Genomic DNA, 19,050 nt, shown 5'->3' with positions numbered 1-19,050 from the left:
AAGAGAGAGAGAAAAAAGAAGATGAGTGAGGGCGTAAGAGGAGTAATCTCTCCCAGTACTCTGCAAAAGGGATGTTTAGGCTCCTTGGTTATCATGAGACAAGAGGCTCACTTCTTTTTACTGATGAATTTATATTGTAATTATTGAGTGCTGGTGAACCTCATTAAGTCCCAGGGGCTGGATTATAAATATATACAATTCACAGAAGCCATTTGAATTCTCTGTGAAAAACCTAGTACTCAAGTATGAAATCAATCTGTGAACAGATATAACAGTTTTGATGCTGGTTGTCCATTAAAGTTAGCTGTTTCTCTACAATGCTAAGGGTCAAGTTCTAAAAGTTAAACAAATGCCCTGTGGCCAGATTCAATGTGCCACTCCCTTGTAAGTTCCTGTTCTGTTGCAGAAGGGAATGAAGGCAGTTAAACTTTAAAGATAAACATTTTTTAATTGGGTTCCTAGAAAATAATGGTGCTTTTATACAATTCTTGAAATAGAGCCTACAGCTGCCCCAAACAAAATAGTCTCTATCAAGATCTTGGAAATAATGACATCATAGTCAGATTGAACCAGCAATCCATTAAACAGTACGCTTTGTAGAAAGCTATATCAGGGGAGGAACCTGATTTGGTAAATTGGCATTGTTTATAAACATAACATAATGGAATCCCCTTTTTTATCTACATTTATGGAATAGTTGGAGATATCTCCCACTTGGGAAACAAATACATTAGCAGCAAGGCTTCCTTACAGGTTCTTACTCTTTCTCCATCAGTTTTTTAAAGTGTGCTTTGAAGCATTTGCTTTGAAATTGAGTTAATGATAACAAGATGCTCCTGCATCATTCTCTTGTCATCAAATCAGAATTATTTGGAACCATTAGAAGAAGATGAAGATAAGTTGTATCTTGTAAAGAACTGAAGTAATCCTATATAATAAAAGCCTAATACGCAAATTGGCCAAAAGGTGGAATGACCGGTGGAATGACCAGTCACTGTGACACACATTGACCACCAAGAGGCAGACGCTTAATGCAGGAGCTGCCCCCAGCCTGCAGGCCCCTGGCCAGCCAAGGCGGGTGCCAGCGAGGGTCTCCTGATCACCCCTCCAGTTGCCCCACAGATCGGCCCTGATTGCTGGCCAGGCCTAGGGACCCTACCTGTGCACAAATTTCGTGCACTTGGCCTCTAGTAAGAGGACAATTCAAGGAAAACCAAATCTGAAATATATAGGTTAAAGAAGTGGTTATTTGGTTCATGCTACATGTTCCTGGTGTGGAACTAGACAAAAATTCTTCAACTTCATTTTCATGTCTATAAAATGTTTGTTTCAATGCCTCTTATAATCTTCTGATGATTTAAATGGAATTGAAGCAAATTTAATTTACTGGGCAGTAGAAAGTATGTTATATAAGCCAGGTCCTTTGAAGATGCCTGTGATATGGACCACATCAAGTGTGTGGCATAGACATTTTAGTCAGGAATTTCTAGTGTAATATAGGAGAGTATAGTATGAGTTTTTTATTCTTTTTTATTACAAGTAGCCCTTTTCTCCCAACCTAAAATATACCAGGTCAAATAAGGTCAGAATAATCAGGCATCCTGAAAAAAAAAACAGGGCACTTACCTTGTGAGTCTCTGGCCAGAGCCCTTAATTAGGAACAAAGAAGGCCACTTCGTTAGCCACACCCATTTATCAAGAACAAAGGAGCCTAGTATTTTCAATTACATAGGTGCCCTAGAATCCTGACTGGCCCAGACTCTAACTTGCTTTTGTTGTGCAAGACTAGCTCTGTATACCATTTTAAAGAGGCCATGCATGTTCCTCTGACTTCTTCATCTCAAGTAATCAGTGATCAGAAAATATGTATCATCTGAATAGTGTGGCTCCTCTCTCCCTGTGATATATATTTTTCAGAAACCTCTCTTTTAGGTATTTCTATTTAAATACACAGTTCTTTTGCAATAACTTTACATTTTCATTACTTTTTTTAACCAAAGTTCAGTATCATATGAGGTAGATTTTGTATAATTGAGCTTTATTTAATAATCTCATATTCAGACATCATTTTTGAACTGAGAAAAGTAAAACAAACAAACAAAATCAAAGAAAAAATAGTGCTTTGTTTCTGGTGGCAAATTCTTCTCAGTGACTAAGTTAAAACCTTATCTGTCCAAAATAGAATAATAACACAGATGAAATCAGTCTTAAACTCACTTTTATTTTGGGGAAACAGTGAATTTAGAAGGACTAAAATCAAATACAAAAGGGAATGTAAAACCATTAGCACTAGTTTCATATTCTAATTCAAATAGGCACTAGTATATCCATGAGTAGGCCTTATCCTTGACATCAGTTAGTTTTAATTTTGCTGTATACTGTAGTTTCACCTACATAGGAAAATGTGAGACTTCTCAAGTTGTTGCCATTTGTGACAAAACATTTAATTCTGAGTATTTTCACTATCATGCTAACTGGAAAAACAACAACACAGAATTGTTCTTAATTTATTAAGATAATGCAAGTCATGACACTTAGGAAAGGAAAAGAGATCTTTTGTCCAAATCAAGACCAAGCCAATCATTGTTAGTTGGTAGTCATCTATGCAGATGGAGAAGCTATTGATAATCACTTCTTCTTTTTTTAAAAAAATATATTTTATTGATTTTTTCCAGAGAGGAAGGGAGAGGGATAGAGAGGTAGCAACATCGATGAGAGAGAAACATGAGAGAGAAACATCGATCAGCTGCCTCCTGCACACCTACTACTGGGGATGTGCCGCAACCAAGGTACATTGAGCCCACAACCTGGTCGTGTGCCCTGACCGGGAATCGAACCGTGAACTCCTGGTTCATAGTTCGATGCTCAACCGCTGAGCCATGCTGGCTGGGCCCCGGGTCCATCTCTTATTGCAGGCGAACTCACTTGTGTGTGATTTCAGCCATGTGCTCCCGCCTCTTCCTGGGCTGGACAGCCCAGCGCCCTCAGGCCAAACATACTTCATATTTTTAAAAAAAAGAAGAAGAAAAAGAGGAGGGGGGAGTGAGAGAGAGAGAAACATTGACATGAGAGAAAAACATCAGTTGGTTGCCTCCTACATGTGTCTACACCTACTACTGGGGATGTGCCGCAACCAAGGTACATGCCTTTGGCCGGAATCGAACCTGGGACCTTTCAGTCCTCAGCCCGACGCTCTATCCACTGAGCCAAACCGGTTAGGGCAATCATCACTTATTCTTAAATATTCACTGGCTGTATATATTTGAGAAAACTTAGAACATAGTAAAATTAAAATTTTTTCTACATAACATGATGTAACCTAGTTAGAGTTCAATACTGAAAACAATAAGCATTGTAACAAAGAGCTAAAAATATTTATGATAGATTATTTTTCATTATAATAGATAATGAGGAGAACCTGGTTTTATTGTTGTAGTTAGATTTGTTTATAGTAAATATTGTTGGGATAAAGTGATGTGCTAAATTGTGTTTGGAGAGTTATTTTGCTCCTAATTGAGTGCCAGTTAATATTTGAATTTACAGAGATTTTGTTGCAATGAAATTTGATTTTTCTTGTATTCAAACTGGAGATTTACTTGGAAGCTACTCTTAACACCTGACTTGCCATGGCAAGTTTCAGGTCCCTAATGAAGGACTTGAATTGGAATAGGAAAACAGCTGGAAACAGAAACATTTCCTTGGGAAGTCCATGCTTTACAGTTCACTTTACCCTCCCAGTGGGATAAAACCCAAATATATTCAGCCCTAAGCACAAAATGCAAAAGTAATGTAATTAAGAGCAAATAAGTTGCTAAAACCCAGACAGATTCTTGCAACCATGGTACCCCTGTCAACTTCTTTGTTCCCTGTTCCAAGATATAAAATATGACAATGAATAAGCTTTTAGTGTTTCCTCAGGAAGTGGTCCTCTCCTTGGAGCTCCTCTTTGCTTATGGTGACATTTGGTTCAGTTTTATCTTCTACCTGCTACCTGAAGATGGGAAATCATTTCTTCTATCTGTATACCCAAACTCTGATGAAACTACTAGGGCTACTAGATTGCTTCTCAGTTCTTTCTCATAAAAGAGTAGAATATATTTTGTAGATCAAGTACACAAAAGTGAGAATCAGACACCAAAGGCATCCCAATGTCAAGCATTTAACACATCATTCTTATGGGCCATTAAAATCAACAGCCAAAGCTGTGTCATTTTTGGATTCTGAAGAGGTTGTGCTACCCTACCATAGCAATGATCAGGATAGAATATTTAAAGAAGAAATATTGTAACTTGTTCATGAAAAGACTTGGTGTACAGCAGAAAATAGAGTTTCATCGTGAGAAAAGGAAGGAACCTTTTATGTGTTTGTGTGTGCATATTGAAAAGCGATTAATCATAGCCTTCACTTTTCTCTTTGAGAAATTCCGCTGTTGGTCATTAGGGAGGCAGTACCTTTTCCTCCAGAAAAGAAACCCCTCAAAATGGTCAATGAAAAACCTGAGACAATATGATACCAATACCTCTGTTTCTAAGATATTAGAATCCCTATATTTACTAGATTGCTTTATAGACCTCTCCTTTCTTAACTCCTGTTTTCTCCTCCTCCTTCTTTAGGAGCTGTGCAATTAGTTGTAACTGAAAATGTCTGACAATCTGGATAATGAAGAGAAACCCCCAGCTCCCCCACTGAGGATGAATAGTAACAATCGGGATTCTTCAGCACTCAACCACAGCTCCAAACCGCTTCCAATGGCCCCTGAAGAGAAGAATAAGAAAGCCAGGCTTCGCTCTATCTTCCCAGGAGGAGGGGATAAAAGTAAAGTATCAGTGGCCGGGCATTGAAAAGGGGCTAGTTTATTCTTTCATTGTCACTTTCTCTCTTGGGTAGTCATTTCTTGAGCATTAGTTGTTTAAGGACTGCCTGATATTTATGTCTACTTCTTCAGAGGTTGCATTTTGTCAGAAGTTAATGTTTGATTGATGTACTGTGGTATACAGAAAATATACTTATGTTGTATTTACCTTTTAAATCATATTGAATTCATAGTGTTAAGTCAAGGGAATCATAGCAATAATACTGTCTTGAATATATGAACAACTTTCTTTCTGATAACTTAGAGAAGAATTTATAGTAATCTTTTCTAAACTGCAAGCTCTCCTTATTGGAAATTGGACTATAGGTGGATTTACTTCTATATACCTTGTTGACAGCTGTGAAAATTTTGAACTGAGTATACAGGAGTCAGTCCAAGTCATTTGTTTTCTTTCTCATCTTCTTTCAGTTGTCCCCTACACAACCAGCCCTATTTGCACTGGATATTACAACAACATATTATCATTTATCCTTGTGTTGCTCATAATACCATTTGGTGCTTAAATATCATATGCTGACACTTTGTAACACGGGGGGATATAAAATATCTAGTAAGTAATTGCCAGGTTGCATTAATTAGCCTAAAGTTTAAACATGGCTTCTATAAACGTGACTATTGAGGCAGAATAGAGTGGATGAAGTACAGGGACAGTTACCACAGAAACTTGCCAAAAGGGCAAGAAGGGTGATGTCTTTAGAAGAGAAAAGGAACATTCCTCAGCTGCTTCTTCAAGGCAAAACAAACGGCTTCATATGTTGCTTTCATGATGTTAATGAATCCATAATTTGTACTATAAGGAAAACCCAAATTCTTTTTAAGGTCAGTATTGTCTCTTGTATACTTGTATCACTTAAGAGATGTTTTATCCCTTGTGACATAAGGATGGAAAACTTGGAAATGATGTTAAACATCTGTATTAAATACAAGCAAAATAATAAGGAAAAACTTTCCATGTATGGGATCTGTGACCATGTAAGAGAAATTTTTGAAGAAATATTTTCAGACACTGAAATGGGTCCAGAAAAAATATTTGCTAGGAACAAGGGATAGTTTGAGAAACTTATGGAATGCCATGACCTGGAGACCAAGTTTTATGTTACAGTGGTGCCAAAGTAAGAACTACCAGAGCCTGCAGCTTCTGTGTTGTATCTGCCACAATTGCAGAGAATAATTGAAGCAGGGGATTATGTTTCTGTGAAAATCTGTGCTCTTGAGACCACCATGCTTTGGAAACCCTTGAACAATCTCATTTGCCCTTTTGAAGAGTAGGAGCCAACTGATGCTAGTATGAGGTCCACAAAAATACGAAGGCTTACATTTGTGGTTTGTGCCACTACTTCAGGTGACCTCATAGTGAAATCATTACTACTCTACATGAAACTGTGCCCAAATCTTCCCAATAGAAAAAACCTAGCCAAGTTTCCGATGCATTTTCATGCAAACAGAAAAGCCAGGATGACTCCTTCTCTCTATAAGGAATTGTTTGACAAGTAATTTCTTGTGGAAGTTCAAGACTATTTTTTAAAAAATCTTGAATTCAAAGTCCTACTGATTTTTTGCAGTCCTTTCAGAACCTCAGATGTACTTGCCAATGTGCATCCTAATGTTAAGGTTGATTTGATGACTACTCTCATGTCTCAGATCCTTGATGCCTTAGATCAGTGTTTAATCCAGTCGTTCAAGAAGACTTAATGCCAAGTTAATAATATAACTTTGTTGTTCAAAATTTCACAAAGTTTCCTCTGAAGATCCTAGTGCATTGTATTCCTATACCATAACTAATGCTATATTCTTAATAAAAGAGAAATTTGATAGTTTAACAGGGCCTTTCATTAATATAACCTGAGGGAAAATTTGGCTAGATATGGTGGAATATCTTTCAGCAGTCCCATCTGAAAAAAAATATTTGGATCAAGAAGAACCTATGGGTGCAGATGAACATTTGACACAAGCAGTCATTGGCTAAAGTTGAATCTGAACCTCTTGACACTAACCCAAATGATGCGATGCTGCTAGAAGATGACTTTCAGAAAAATTCCAATACTCCAGAGATGATTAGCATAAGTGATGATGAAGATACTTAGGATCTATGGAACTGCAGCAACAGAAGCAAATATTTTAGAACAAGATTAGCAACTCCCCAAGAAAGTAGGGAAAATTGATACCTTTACATGTCAAACCTTACCTCTTCAAAGCTTGAATAATTTAGCAGAATTATATAAAGAGGTATTCTGCTGCCTAAAAATATGTCACATTGGATAGAAACCATCTTCAGCCTGACTTGAATAATCAAATACCAGTGCTGGAAAGCTGATAAGCTGCATTCAGATGAAGGTTGAATGCTTTACTTGAACCCTATAAGGAGATTCTAAGAGTCTTTTGACAACACCATAATGGGAAGAAAGCAAGAGCCTAAATCATCAAGTAGTGCCATTTATATACCAGTGTTGGACAATTGATAATCTGACTTCAGAAAAGCTTGAATGATTTAATTTGAATTCTATATCAAAGTGCTAAGGTGTCTTTTAAAAAGACTTGAGATTGTACCACTTAAATTCACTTGCTTGATAGGGCTAAAACCACAAGCAAATCATTACAATTTTAGGGTTGGATTTAGATGACTCTGAGAGTATGAAGAACCATGATTTTGAAATAGTCCACCTCTGTTCATTGCTTCACTGTCACTCCCATTTTCCACTGCCATAATGAGTGGTACATCTTCATTATCTTTGGAAATCATTTCAGTATCTAAAATGGAAACTATGTAGAACCTGTAATTTTTACTAATTTAAGCTATGTAAACTTTCATTCTTTTTATATAATGTACTGTTGTTATTGTTTTATTTTATTGTGCAAAGAAGTATTTATGAGGGCTTTCAAAATTCACATGTAACCTCACTTTTCTTACTCTTTTTTTTAACCTCCTAAAATCATAATTTCATCAGCTGAACTCCCCTACTTTGGGGGTCATTCAAGAATAGCATCTTTATAGGTAGGGAGTGGGTACTGTTTCTATGTTTCTGCCTCTCAGTGACTGATTAGGTTACACCACTGTCAGTCTTGAATGAATAGAAAGAACACTGGGCTTGGGCTCTGGAGGCCAGGGTTTAAGTCTAACTGTGTCACTGATTATTGTGACTTTGAGCTAGTCACTTAGTTTCTCTGAGCCTCAATTTCATCACCTGTTAAATGAGAAGAGTAATATCTAGCTTATCTCACAAGATATTGTTGATAATCAAATATAATTATAAATATCAGGATTCTTTTACAAATAAATTTAATAATATTAAAAATAAATAAATTTATTATTAAAATGTAAAATAAATTTTATAATTATTAAGTGCTTAATGATTGTGAGGTGCTATTAGATTTGCATCATTCTGGCCCTTGAAAACAACCCAAAAGCTAGATTTTTGAATTCTTGTTTCTTTAAATAACTTTGTTCTTGACTAGAATTTATATGTCAGTTATAGAAAATTGAAAAATTGAAACTGCCCATAACTCCATAGACCAGTGATAACTGATTAGGTTGGTATTTTCTTCCTAGTTCTTCTTCCTCATTATAGAGAAGTTTTTCATCAATATCAAAAACTTTGGAAAATAAACACAAGCAAAGAGAAAAGAAATCACCCAAATTCACAGATCTCAGAAACAATGTTAACATTTTGGTGGATTTCTTTTCAGACTTTTTGTGGCTATATATGGGGATATTTTTACATAGTTGAGATCATAATATATAATTTTATATCCTGCTTTTTCACTTACATTTTTTATCATGAATATTTCCCTGCATTTTAAAAAGTTTTCATAATATTATTCTTGAAGTGTATAATATTTCATCATATATTGGCAATAGTGGCATCATGGTTTAATAATTTTCTTTCATTGGATATTTGGGGAACTTTCTAAATTTTTGATATAAATAATGTCACAATGTCTACTTCTTTAATTAAATGAAAATACTTGCTTTGGTGAAAGATGTTTTTGTTTGTTTTATTTTGTTTTGTTTTAAGGAGTCTCTTTAACTACATTTCATTGAACAAATGGAATTTCAAGAGATAGGTAGAAAAAAAAAGTAGTAGTAGATGTAATTTCAAGAGTGACTATCTTTCTTGGAGACTATTCCAAGAGCTGAATCATGATGTTAGAGCAACTTTGGAGAAATAACTTACCACCATTTTATGATACTTCACTATAGGAAAGTTTTCAGAACTTAGATCAGGAAAAGAACATCCTTAACAAGTGGTTTTGTTTTTATTTTATGTACCCTGTGAAGTGTTGGTTTCTAGAAACCATTGACTAGGTTTCTCTTCTGTTGGCTACTAGAAAGCTTGGAGCCAAATATGTGGCCCATGCGCAGCACTTGCCGTGGGGACTCTATGGTGTGTATGTGCTTTGTATTAGCTTTCTTCCAGGCTCAATTTTATGTTCCTATCATTTTTTAAGATTTTTAAAAAATGTTTTTATTGATTTCAGAGAGAGGAAGGGAGAGGGAGACAGAGACAGAAACATCAATGATGAGAGAATAATCACTTGGCTGCCTGATGAGCGCCCCCTACTGGGGATTAATCCTGCGACCTGGGCATATGCCCTGACTGGGAATCAAATCATGACCTCCTGGTGCCTGGGACAGTGCTCAATCCACTACGCCACACAGGCAGGGCTGTTTCTATCTCCCCGCCCCCCCTTTTACTTTCTTATCTACTTTGAATTTATACTATCATTTGTATTTTGTGTATTCTTGTAAGCCACCTGATAGCCATTTTGGAACAAGGTGGGGAATAAATACATGAATGAATAAATAAATACATGAGAAAATTACAAAGGCAGTGAGGTAAATGAATCTGCCAGGACTCTGAAAATGGCATAGTACCTCTAAAAAAAAAAATCAGTGTTAAGGACTTGAAAATTGGAAGAACATATGGGAAAGAAGCAGGTGAGGCTGCATTTGCAGGTGACATATTCTGTGTGATATCTGTCTTCTGAAGCATGCATAGCAGTCCTGTGCTGCACTTGAGCATCAGGTGTGTTTCAGAGGATATGCAATACTGTGTGAAGGGCTATGTCCTTAGAGAGCATAGTTTATGTAAATTTTGTTTGTGGGAATCCAGAGAGATTTGGAAGCTGGTGAGCCTGGGAATGAAGTAAAGGCCCCTCTTCCTAGAGGAATATTAGAAGATAGTTGGATATAAATAAAATCAAGACAAATAAGAAGTGATATACCATTTACTGACTGATCTACCATGAGTTCCTGTATGCTAAGCTGTATTTCATGCACTATACATGTATTGAGTCTTTCAACCCATACAACCATTCTATATTATCCCCTTTTTACATATGAGGCATTTAAGTTCAAAGTGCTTAATTAGACAGCCTAGCACAATGATGGCGAACCTTTTGAGCTCGACGTGTCAGCATTTTGAAAAACCCTAACTTAACTCTGGTGCCGTGTCAATTATAGAAATTTTTTTATATTTACAACCATAGTAAAACAAAGACATATTTTTGATATTTATTTTATATATTTAAATGCCATTTAACAAAGAAAAATTAACCAAAAAAAAATGAGTTCGTGTGTCACCTCTGACACGCGTGTCATAGGTTCGCCATCACTGGCCTAGCATCACATAGCAAATGATGGAAGCCAGAAGTCTCCCAGGTCTCTTGGACTCCAGACCCTATGATTTTTCTATTCTATAACACTCCCTTGCAATAGAACAAAGGGAATATGTGGGAATAAGAAACTACATTCTTAGCATCTAGAAACCAGCAGTGGCTTTCATTTTCCCTTAAGAATATATGGTAGTGTGCTTTGAAACTTTTCTCACTTTCAAAAACGGGACTTTTTTATTATCACCACTCAGTAGAAAAAAAGAAAACTTTTTCATGTTTTTTATAAAATGATGGCAAGAAAATATTCTTCATCACAGAGGTGTGCTAACATTTAATTCAGGTGTTTTGTGGGTTAGATTCTCATTTAGTGTGTATACTTTATAGCAGGGGTAGGGAACCTTTTGTTTGCCAAGGGGCATTTGGATATTTATAATATCACTAGAGGCCCGATGCATGAAATTTATGCAAGGGGCTCAGCCCTCACAGCTGCGAGGCTTGCCTTGGCCCTCGCAGTCCCGGCTTCATCCTTCCAGAAGTCCATAAAGTCATTCGGTTGTCTGGTCTAATTAGCACATTACGCTTTCATTATTATAGATTTGAGGGCCATACAAAATTACTTAAAAGTAACCCTGCTATAGTTGGCCAAACATTTAATTAACTCACTTCTAATGCCTTGGCAGGGCCAGTCCAAATGATTTTGTGAGTCTTATATGGCCTGCAGGCCAGGCATTCCCTACCCCTGCTTTACAGGCTTGCATACTGCTTACTTGAGAAAGTTGAGGCTCTAAATGAGTGTGCTTATATATGTGAAAAGTTCTTAAAGTGCCATATAGTTTGTTATTGTATAGTTTGCTCTAATTCTTAGAGCATGCTATTTTCTATATATGCTATAAAGCAGAAAGCATTACTGTGCAAAAATTATGTTAAAGAAGACTCTCAGTTTTCCTTTATGGTCTTGTTAATCAAATGTTTTGGTCAATGCACGTTACTAACTTTCACCTAATTAATGCACAATAAAAAAATACTTAGTGTGATAACTAGACTGAAAAGTATGCAATCTTTCTTCGGTGATGCTGAAGATCCTTTGGGATCTTGCAGTAGCTCAAAGTTATGATCATTACACTAATAATCAATGGGAATCTCTATTAATCGTGGTTCTGTTATCAGAATGCCAGATGTCAGAGACTGCTGCATCCTGAATGGTGTTTACATTCCTCTTGGTTCTCCAGAGTATCCTGTACAGCTCAGAAAAGAGTCCTCTTTGGAGATCATTGCTCTACCTTTTGGAAAGCCTGAAGGACATGACATCTTGCTTGTCCTCCAGGGTCAGTGCTGTGCCTCAGGAGAAGAACCTCCTGTACAACTCCTTTACTCTTATAAGTCCTCTATGGTTGAAATGGGAATAAGGTGGGATAATGATGCACTCTATCTACTAGGGCCTGTGCTTCTATGTCAAGGCCAATAAACAGGAAAATTGGGCACGAATATGGTAGCCCACTAAAACCAGCAGTCAAATTCAAGACAAGTATGGAAGGCAGGATTGGGAGATATATGCACTAAAGGAAGTAAGTTATAGGGAGAAATAAATTGAGAGAAGAAATAATGTTTGAGAGGGAGATTAAGAAGTGGAGAAAATACAGGAGATGGATGAGAAGGGAGAAGACAGAAAAGAGTTGTACCAAAAATTAAAATGAAGTATTGAAAGGAAAAAATGCTAGCTAAAGGATATAATGTTACTTTCCTGCTTAAAGCAAATGAGGCTCCATTTTTTTCCTTTCTAACTTGTGCCATGCATAATTATCCGCATGATCAGATTGTGTCTGGTTTAGGACATTGCCTCATATTTGCTTTCTGTTTTCAAACATTTTCAATTGAAACTGTTGCACGTGTGAATTGGGTATAAATGAAAGTGAGACCAGTGTGTGTTTTCTGGAAGGAGATAGGTGTAAAATCAACTTCTTAATGATTTGTCAGAATGATCACTGTTGCTGAATATCTTTGAAGATGATACCATTGGAGGTGATGGCTGTCAGCATGTGTGAGTGGGGGTCACTAGACGGGCTAGCATAGGGCCATCATTTCCTTTCCTCCACCATCCTCATGGAACACACAGACTATGAATTGGGCTTGTAGGTGATCTTGCAGAATCAGGTTCCATTTTGACTCTTTTTCTATACATTAAAGGCTGCTATCTTATGGAGGAGGTATATTGTTTACCATAGCCACTAAAGACCTGGCAGGAGGAAATCAGCTCCCAATTTCACCAGAAAGAATGAAACTAGACATAAAGAAATTCCAGATGTGCTGATTGGATACTATGATTACCAAGGTTCTCTATTGGGTCTCTCATGGCTTTAGCAGGTCCTCCTACCTGAGGGCGAGAGAATGAAACTTCCGCCATGGGCCTTCACAGCTATATACACCTAAGATTTGCTAATATAATGTAAGATATTATAAGAGCAGGGAATGTTTAAAACACCCCAGTTTAATCCTCTTTCAGCCCAGTAGTTATATTTCTAAGGACTTCATTCATAGCATGGAAGTGCTATATTATAAAAGTGTCAGATTACTTAGTTCTCCAGCAAACTCAGACACCCTGTTACTAAGTATATTGTTAATGAGATGATGTATTTTGGATGGCAGTTACAGGAATATTCCAATGTTGAAAGTGTTTTTATATCAATTACCTCTTTCAGACCTCCTTATGATGGAGGCAAGGATTAGCCCAATGTTACAGAAGGAAGGAGTTTAGAGAGGTTAAATGACTTCCACAAACCTGCCATATTACAAACTACAAAGCAAGGCAGACCTAAAATTTAGATCCCCAAATCCCAGTCCAGTGGTGGTTGAACACTACACAGCTTGCCATAAAATAGAAGTGACCTAACTTGTTTTGAAAATAGGTTTTAGTCCATGCTTTATATAAAAATGATATCTTTACAGAGGTAGGTGAAACTTGGTGAATCTAACCCATTTTCTCAATCAGTCACTACAACAGTAGTCATACTTTTGTCTTTCCATGTTACTCCTCCAGAGGGCCTAACTTACTAGCAGAAAGTAACAGTCTTTGTAAAAACAATTGTTAACCCCTCCTCCCAATTCCTGTGTTATTTTTGGGACTTTGAAATATTTTTCTATTACAAAGATATCTGATGCTCTTATGACTAAAATATTTAAAAACTATATTAGAATATGACAGTCAGCTCTCATCCTTCCCCTTAGATTCATTCATAATTCAGTATTTAAAGATTAGGGCCCATTTTCCCTTATCTGATCAATAGCAGTATATATTTTGCTCAAGATGCTAGATTTAAACCAGAAATATATTGTTATGTAGAACTTCTTTTTAAGTCTTTTACCCACCTTACAATATCAATTTCTTTAAATACTTCAAGCCAAGAATAAACTCTGTTTTTATATCTAACTTTCCACTGTAATTATCACATATAGTTTGGAGTATTTCCATTTGGAAAAATAAATTTGAAGGCCAACAAAATAACGTTTTTACCAAACAATAGAGTAAAACTAGGTAATTAATCTCTCCCTATGTAAGAGAAAATATACATTTCATGAATCGAGGTGGTAATAAATTCCTTTGGATCCCTTCTCATAATGTGCCCCCAAACAGGATATTCTAACTGTCCTCAGGTACTTATTTATTCCCAAGTATAATACTTCAGAAAGCTTCCTTTGCGGGGTTATGGCACTATGTGCTCTGTGACCCACAAGTCAGAGGGTGAACAAAACAACTCCAGTGCTTACTTAATTTACTTTTCTGGTAGTTAAGTAAACACTAAGACATCTTAATTCTTAAAGGCCACAAGGGCAACATTTTGTAAAAGATCCCTGTGAGGCATTGACTAGCAGCCTCTTAGTGAATTAAAGAAATTAACAAGCCACTGAAAGTACCTATCACTCAGCTAAAGAGGCACCAAGTCACTAATATCATTTATTAGGAAAAGTGGTGGTTGCCACCCACAGGAAGTGGATCACCCATTAAAATACTTCTATATCCTTCCAAAATGACTTTCCCTGAGCAAAGTCCAGGAATACTGAGATGATAAACAGGCATTTAATATGACAGATATCTAACCAGCCTTCCTCACTTCCCCTGCTAGAAATGGCCCCTATATCTGCACAAGTGGTTTGGCTTCAGGAACATATAACACAGTATAGATTGCACATCAGCATGGGGAGTGAGAAAAAATAGGGAGGAGAGGGGGAAGGGATTTTAGTATCAAGGTAGGGAAAAGGGCACCTCCCAAGAGAGCTTCAACATCAGCAACTCCAGCACAAATCTTCTAACAAAATATTTTAATAGACCTCCTTTACCTCAAAAGACTTCATGGAAGATCACTGGGTAGAAACCTATGTGCAACCAGCCAGTGTATAAATCAGAGCTGCATGCTGAATTTGAGCAGATCTAGTTTAATAGCTATCTCAGTTTAAAAATTAGATACAATAAAAGTGGATGTTAATATAGGCTAACCTGGGGCAAGTTTTATAATTCCCTCAGAAAGGATTTTTGCCTGCTTTTCATGTGCCTAGCTCTGTGCTGAGTGTTGTCGGGGATACTACAGATAAGACAAGCTTCCTTGTCCTAAGGTAGTTTTTAATCTAGTTGCAAGAATCAGACATGCCCAGTTTATAGGAAATGTCCAGTAGGTGATCTTAGAGGCAACAGAGTTAGTGGCAGATAGGTTCTCCCCATTCCACTCCCACCATTTATTTTTCTCCTCAGCCTGCATGATAGCAACCATTTTGAAGCCTGCTATGTGTACCTAGAAGTACATAGCTACCTGGCTTGTCTTTGAGGAAACATCTTTTCTATCATATCATCCATCTGTTCAAAAAACTTTCCCAGTAAATTCTCCATTGCTATCTTCAATTGCATCTTCCTTGCTGATTCCCAAGGCCATACCCTATCTATTCACCTTTCTGTCTTCTCACTTCCTCATCAATATGCTATACACATTTCTCTCTCATCTTACCTCCATCAGTAAGCACTTACTGTCCCCACAAGTTTCTATGATCTCCTTTTGACATGCTACAGTATTTATACTCTATTCTTCCCATATTAGCACCTTATTTTCTTTGAGCTGGTATTATAAATTTCTATTTTTTATTTGCTCAGCTTATTTCTCCAGTTAGATCACAAGTTTATAATATTGAATTCCTAATGAGTTATTCAGCCTCATCTGTCACTATACTGATCCTCAATTCTTTGTATACTTGTTAATTGACCAGTGACTGATTCAAAGGAAAGGAATCTAGAACAATAGCAGGAGGGAGCTTGGCCATTAGAGCCAAGGTTGTGAAATGCCTGCTTCTTAGAACTAACTAGGCAGCATCTGTGCTTTTTTTCTTTCGAAAAATTATTTCTGTATTTCAAAAATGTTCTATATAATATTTTGCCTTTAGCTTTGTGTATAAATGTCGCTTTTTAAATTATGCCATATACTGTGGGTTTGCATGCTTCCAATTTATTTTTTTAAAAATTATCATTGTTCTGTGTTTTCAGGCTAAATTTATGTGGGAAAGCATTTCTCTATGTCTGTCCTCTGTCATTCCTGTTCTTTTCTCGCATGCTCTGTTTTCAAGGAGCTAGAAAGTTTTCTTAAAAAATAATTCTGGATGTGACCAATATGACATTCAATAAGAAGGTCCAACAAAACTTCCAGAAATTTTAGGGAAATATGATAAGTGAAAGGCCTACAACAAGGAAGACTCAGGTGACAGTTTTCTAAAATGCTTTCAGAAGACAAGTATAGCATAATCCAGGGATTTCATCTTGGGGAGAATTGTTGTTTTGCTGTACCTTGAACCCTGCCCATCTGTGTTGCCAATATATGGTTTTGACCCCAAAGTGGCACCAGGAAGAGATGTGCCTGATGAGTACAGAGTCAACCCCACTGTTGGAGAAAAACAGCAATAATGCCATCAACAACAACTTCAACTATAACAACCACTATAAAATATATCCTCCCACCCCTGAGCCTTCTTTGAGAACCTGGATCATTGTCTCCTCATCCACCAACACATAATGGCAAATATGCATGGCCTGTCTCCATGTATTGGGTCTCATTTCATATACTGAAGATCATTTACCCATTCATTTGTTCATTTGCTTATTCATTAAATATTTATTGAATCAGGTACTGTTCTAAATAGATTTTGGGGTACATAGGTGAATCAGTTCCTGCCTTTAAGAAACTAATAGCCTAGTGAGGGATACATACAAGTCAATGAATGATTAGAGTCTATCATGGTGAGTATAAAATAGAAGTGAGCACTGAAGAGGGGCATTTATTCAAACTTGAGGTTGAGAAGAGGGGCAATTAAGGAAGGTTTCCTGGAGGAGGTGACCACTGAACTGAAGCGAGTCTTAAAGAAAGAATAAAGCTATCCATGTAAAACATGGGTGGCATTTAAGACATAAGGAACATTATAAAGGCAGTAGGCATGTCACACTGTTAGCTGATGTTTTATGAATACAATTACAAATAGTTCAGAATAGCTAGTGCATAGAGTGATAATGGGAGAGGGGTGGATAGGGAGCTGTGGAAGTATATTAGGTACTGGATCCTGGAGAACTTATTTATGACATACTGAAGGCTTTGAATTTGATTCTGAAGGCAATGGGGAAACATTTGAAGCAGGGAAATTATATCATTTTTTGTGTCAAAATATCACTTTAGTAACAGTAGAAAAATGGATTTGGGAGAAGAGAGATAGAAGGAGACAAGTCAGACTGTTGGAATCATGCAGGTGAGAAATGGCAGTGGCCTGGATAAGGGCCAGTATCTATGAATAGGAGAGGAAAATACAGTGGGAATTCTTTAGGAGGAAGAATTAATAGAACTAGAACTAAGCAACTATTCAGAAAGCAGGAGGGGAAGCTGGAGGATGGTGCGGTAGAAAACACAGGAGGAGTTGTAGTTCTTGTTTTAAGTGAGGAAAGACAGTGGAGAATAGTTTACTTTTAGAGTGAGGGCCCTATGAGACATCCAAATAGAGGTATTCAGTAGGCAGTTAATTCCTTGGGATCAGGGTACAGCAGAAAGGTCAGGGTTGAAGGTGCATATGGGGAGTCACTAGTGTAGAAAGTAATTGAAACCATACAAGCACATGAGGTGACCTAAGGGAGAAAAGTGTGATAATAAGAAGAGATGAAGACCTACGACAGTTCCTGGGGAATACTATTTAAAGAGTTGATAGAAGACCCAGAAATATTGGAATAGACTTTAGAAAAGTGTTATATGAAAGAAGATATAGAAGAATTAATTTCATGAGGTTTATGTTCATAAATGTCAGTTTTGACTGAGAGGTTATTATTGGTAAGAACTGAAAAGTAGCCATTTTCAGTGACCTCAGAGGCTCAGTGGTTTGAGGAGTGAGGGCTAAGGAAGTCTAGATTGCCATTTCAAGGTGTTTATAGAAGGAGAGGCTGAGAGACTACTACAGTTAGAGAGAGCTGTGAGGTGACAGAAGGTTTTAATTTTTAAGTACAAAGGAGATCTCAGCATGTCTTTTAAGCCAAATAGGAGTGTCAGTAGAAGGGGAGAGATAGAAGATACAATGAGAAATAAGAGAAGTGAGAGGGGCTGGTATCTAGACACCAGTGGAAGGATAAACCTTACACAGAAGGATGGGACTCTGCTTCCAGTGAAATATGAGATAAATGAAAAGACTGGGAGAGAGAGGGAAGTCAAAAGAGCTCAAAACTAATGGCCTCCATTTTTATCTTAGAGGTAGAAGGAATTCCATATGCTGAAAGTAAGGGAGAAGAGGGTGAAGCAAAAGTTTGACTGGAGTGATAAAATTCTGGAATATTCAATAAGAAGAGTGGGAATTGAAATTGGCAAGGGGAAAGAAGAATATTGCCAAGCACCATTTATGAGCCAACTTTTATCTGTGAACACCAATATGCATAATTGTATGGTTTTTACCCAACAACTTTCTGTAGCTTTAATATGGAAGTGAAGGTTTTGTGGTTGGATTCTGTCAGAGTATGGTTTTGAAGGACAATTGCAAGAGAAAGTCAAAGAGCAAGAATTTCCAGGGCAGTGACTTAATAGCAATTTAAATGATGGGCCATAGAGTCTGGACCAGGAGGAAGCTGAGAAATTGGTTAAAAATGTAGGCATACAGGAACTGGAGGTTTTGTTGAGATCAAAGAACAGGTAAAATAAAGTAAGGGCTTGAGAGAGTGAGAAGGTTAGCAGGATGGGAAGATGGGCTCAGAGAATGAGATGACAGGGTTGAATATTTCAGAGAAAGGTTTATTTTAGATAATGAAAAGGTGTGGGGTAGTTGTGATTCTCCACTCAGTCTGAAAATCATGTATGGAGCTTAAAATATTATTTGCCCAGGTTCTGCACCCAGGGATCCTGATATAGTAGATTCTGGGTGGGCTCTAGACATTGATATTTTATGGAATTGTACAAGTCGTGCTGATGTGCAACCCTGGTTGAGAGTCACTGCTTTAAATGATGGTCATAAAAATATATTGTATATGTGGAAGGGTGGTCCAGTTCATTAGAGTTTATGGAAGAAGGAGTTAA

The 19,050-nt window shown here is 37.1% G+C and overlaps 1 protein-coding gene across 6 annotated transcripts in view; it reads left to right on the top strand.

Annotated features, from left to right (window-relative positions):
- The window catches only part of PAK3 (p21 protein (Cdc42/Rac)-activated kinase 3), a 310,496-nt gene that overhangs the window by 186,423 nt on the left and 105,023 nt on the right, over window positions 1-19,050 (top strand). For all 6 annotated transcript variants that reach the window (XM_006765157.2, XM_006765156.2, XM_006765159.2 and 3 more), the window contains one exon: window positions 4,614-4,815. In XM_006765157.2, the coding sequence (XP_006765220.1) occupies window positions 4,641-4,815 (175 nt within the window). In that variant the 5' untranslated portion in view covers window positions 4,614-4,640. The remainder of the gene's footprint in view (window positions 1-4,613; window positions 4,816-19,050) is intronic.

Source organism: Myotis davidii, unplaced genomic scaffold (genome assembly GCF_000327345.1).
Source record: "Myotis davidii unplaced genomic scaffold, ASM32734v1 scaffold941, whole genome shotgun sequence".
Lineage (NCBI taxonomy): Eukaryota > Metazoa > Chordata > Mammalia > Chiroptera > Vespertilionidae > Myotis > Myotis davidii.
The sequence above is the reverse complement of the archived record's forward strand: the minus strand, read 5'-3'. Positions and strand labels throughout refer to the sequence as shown.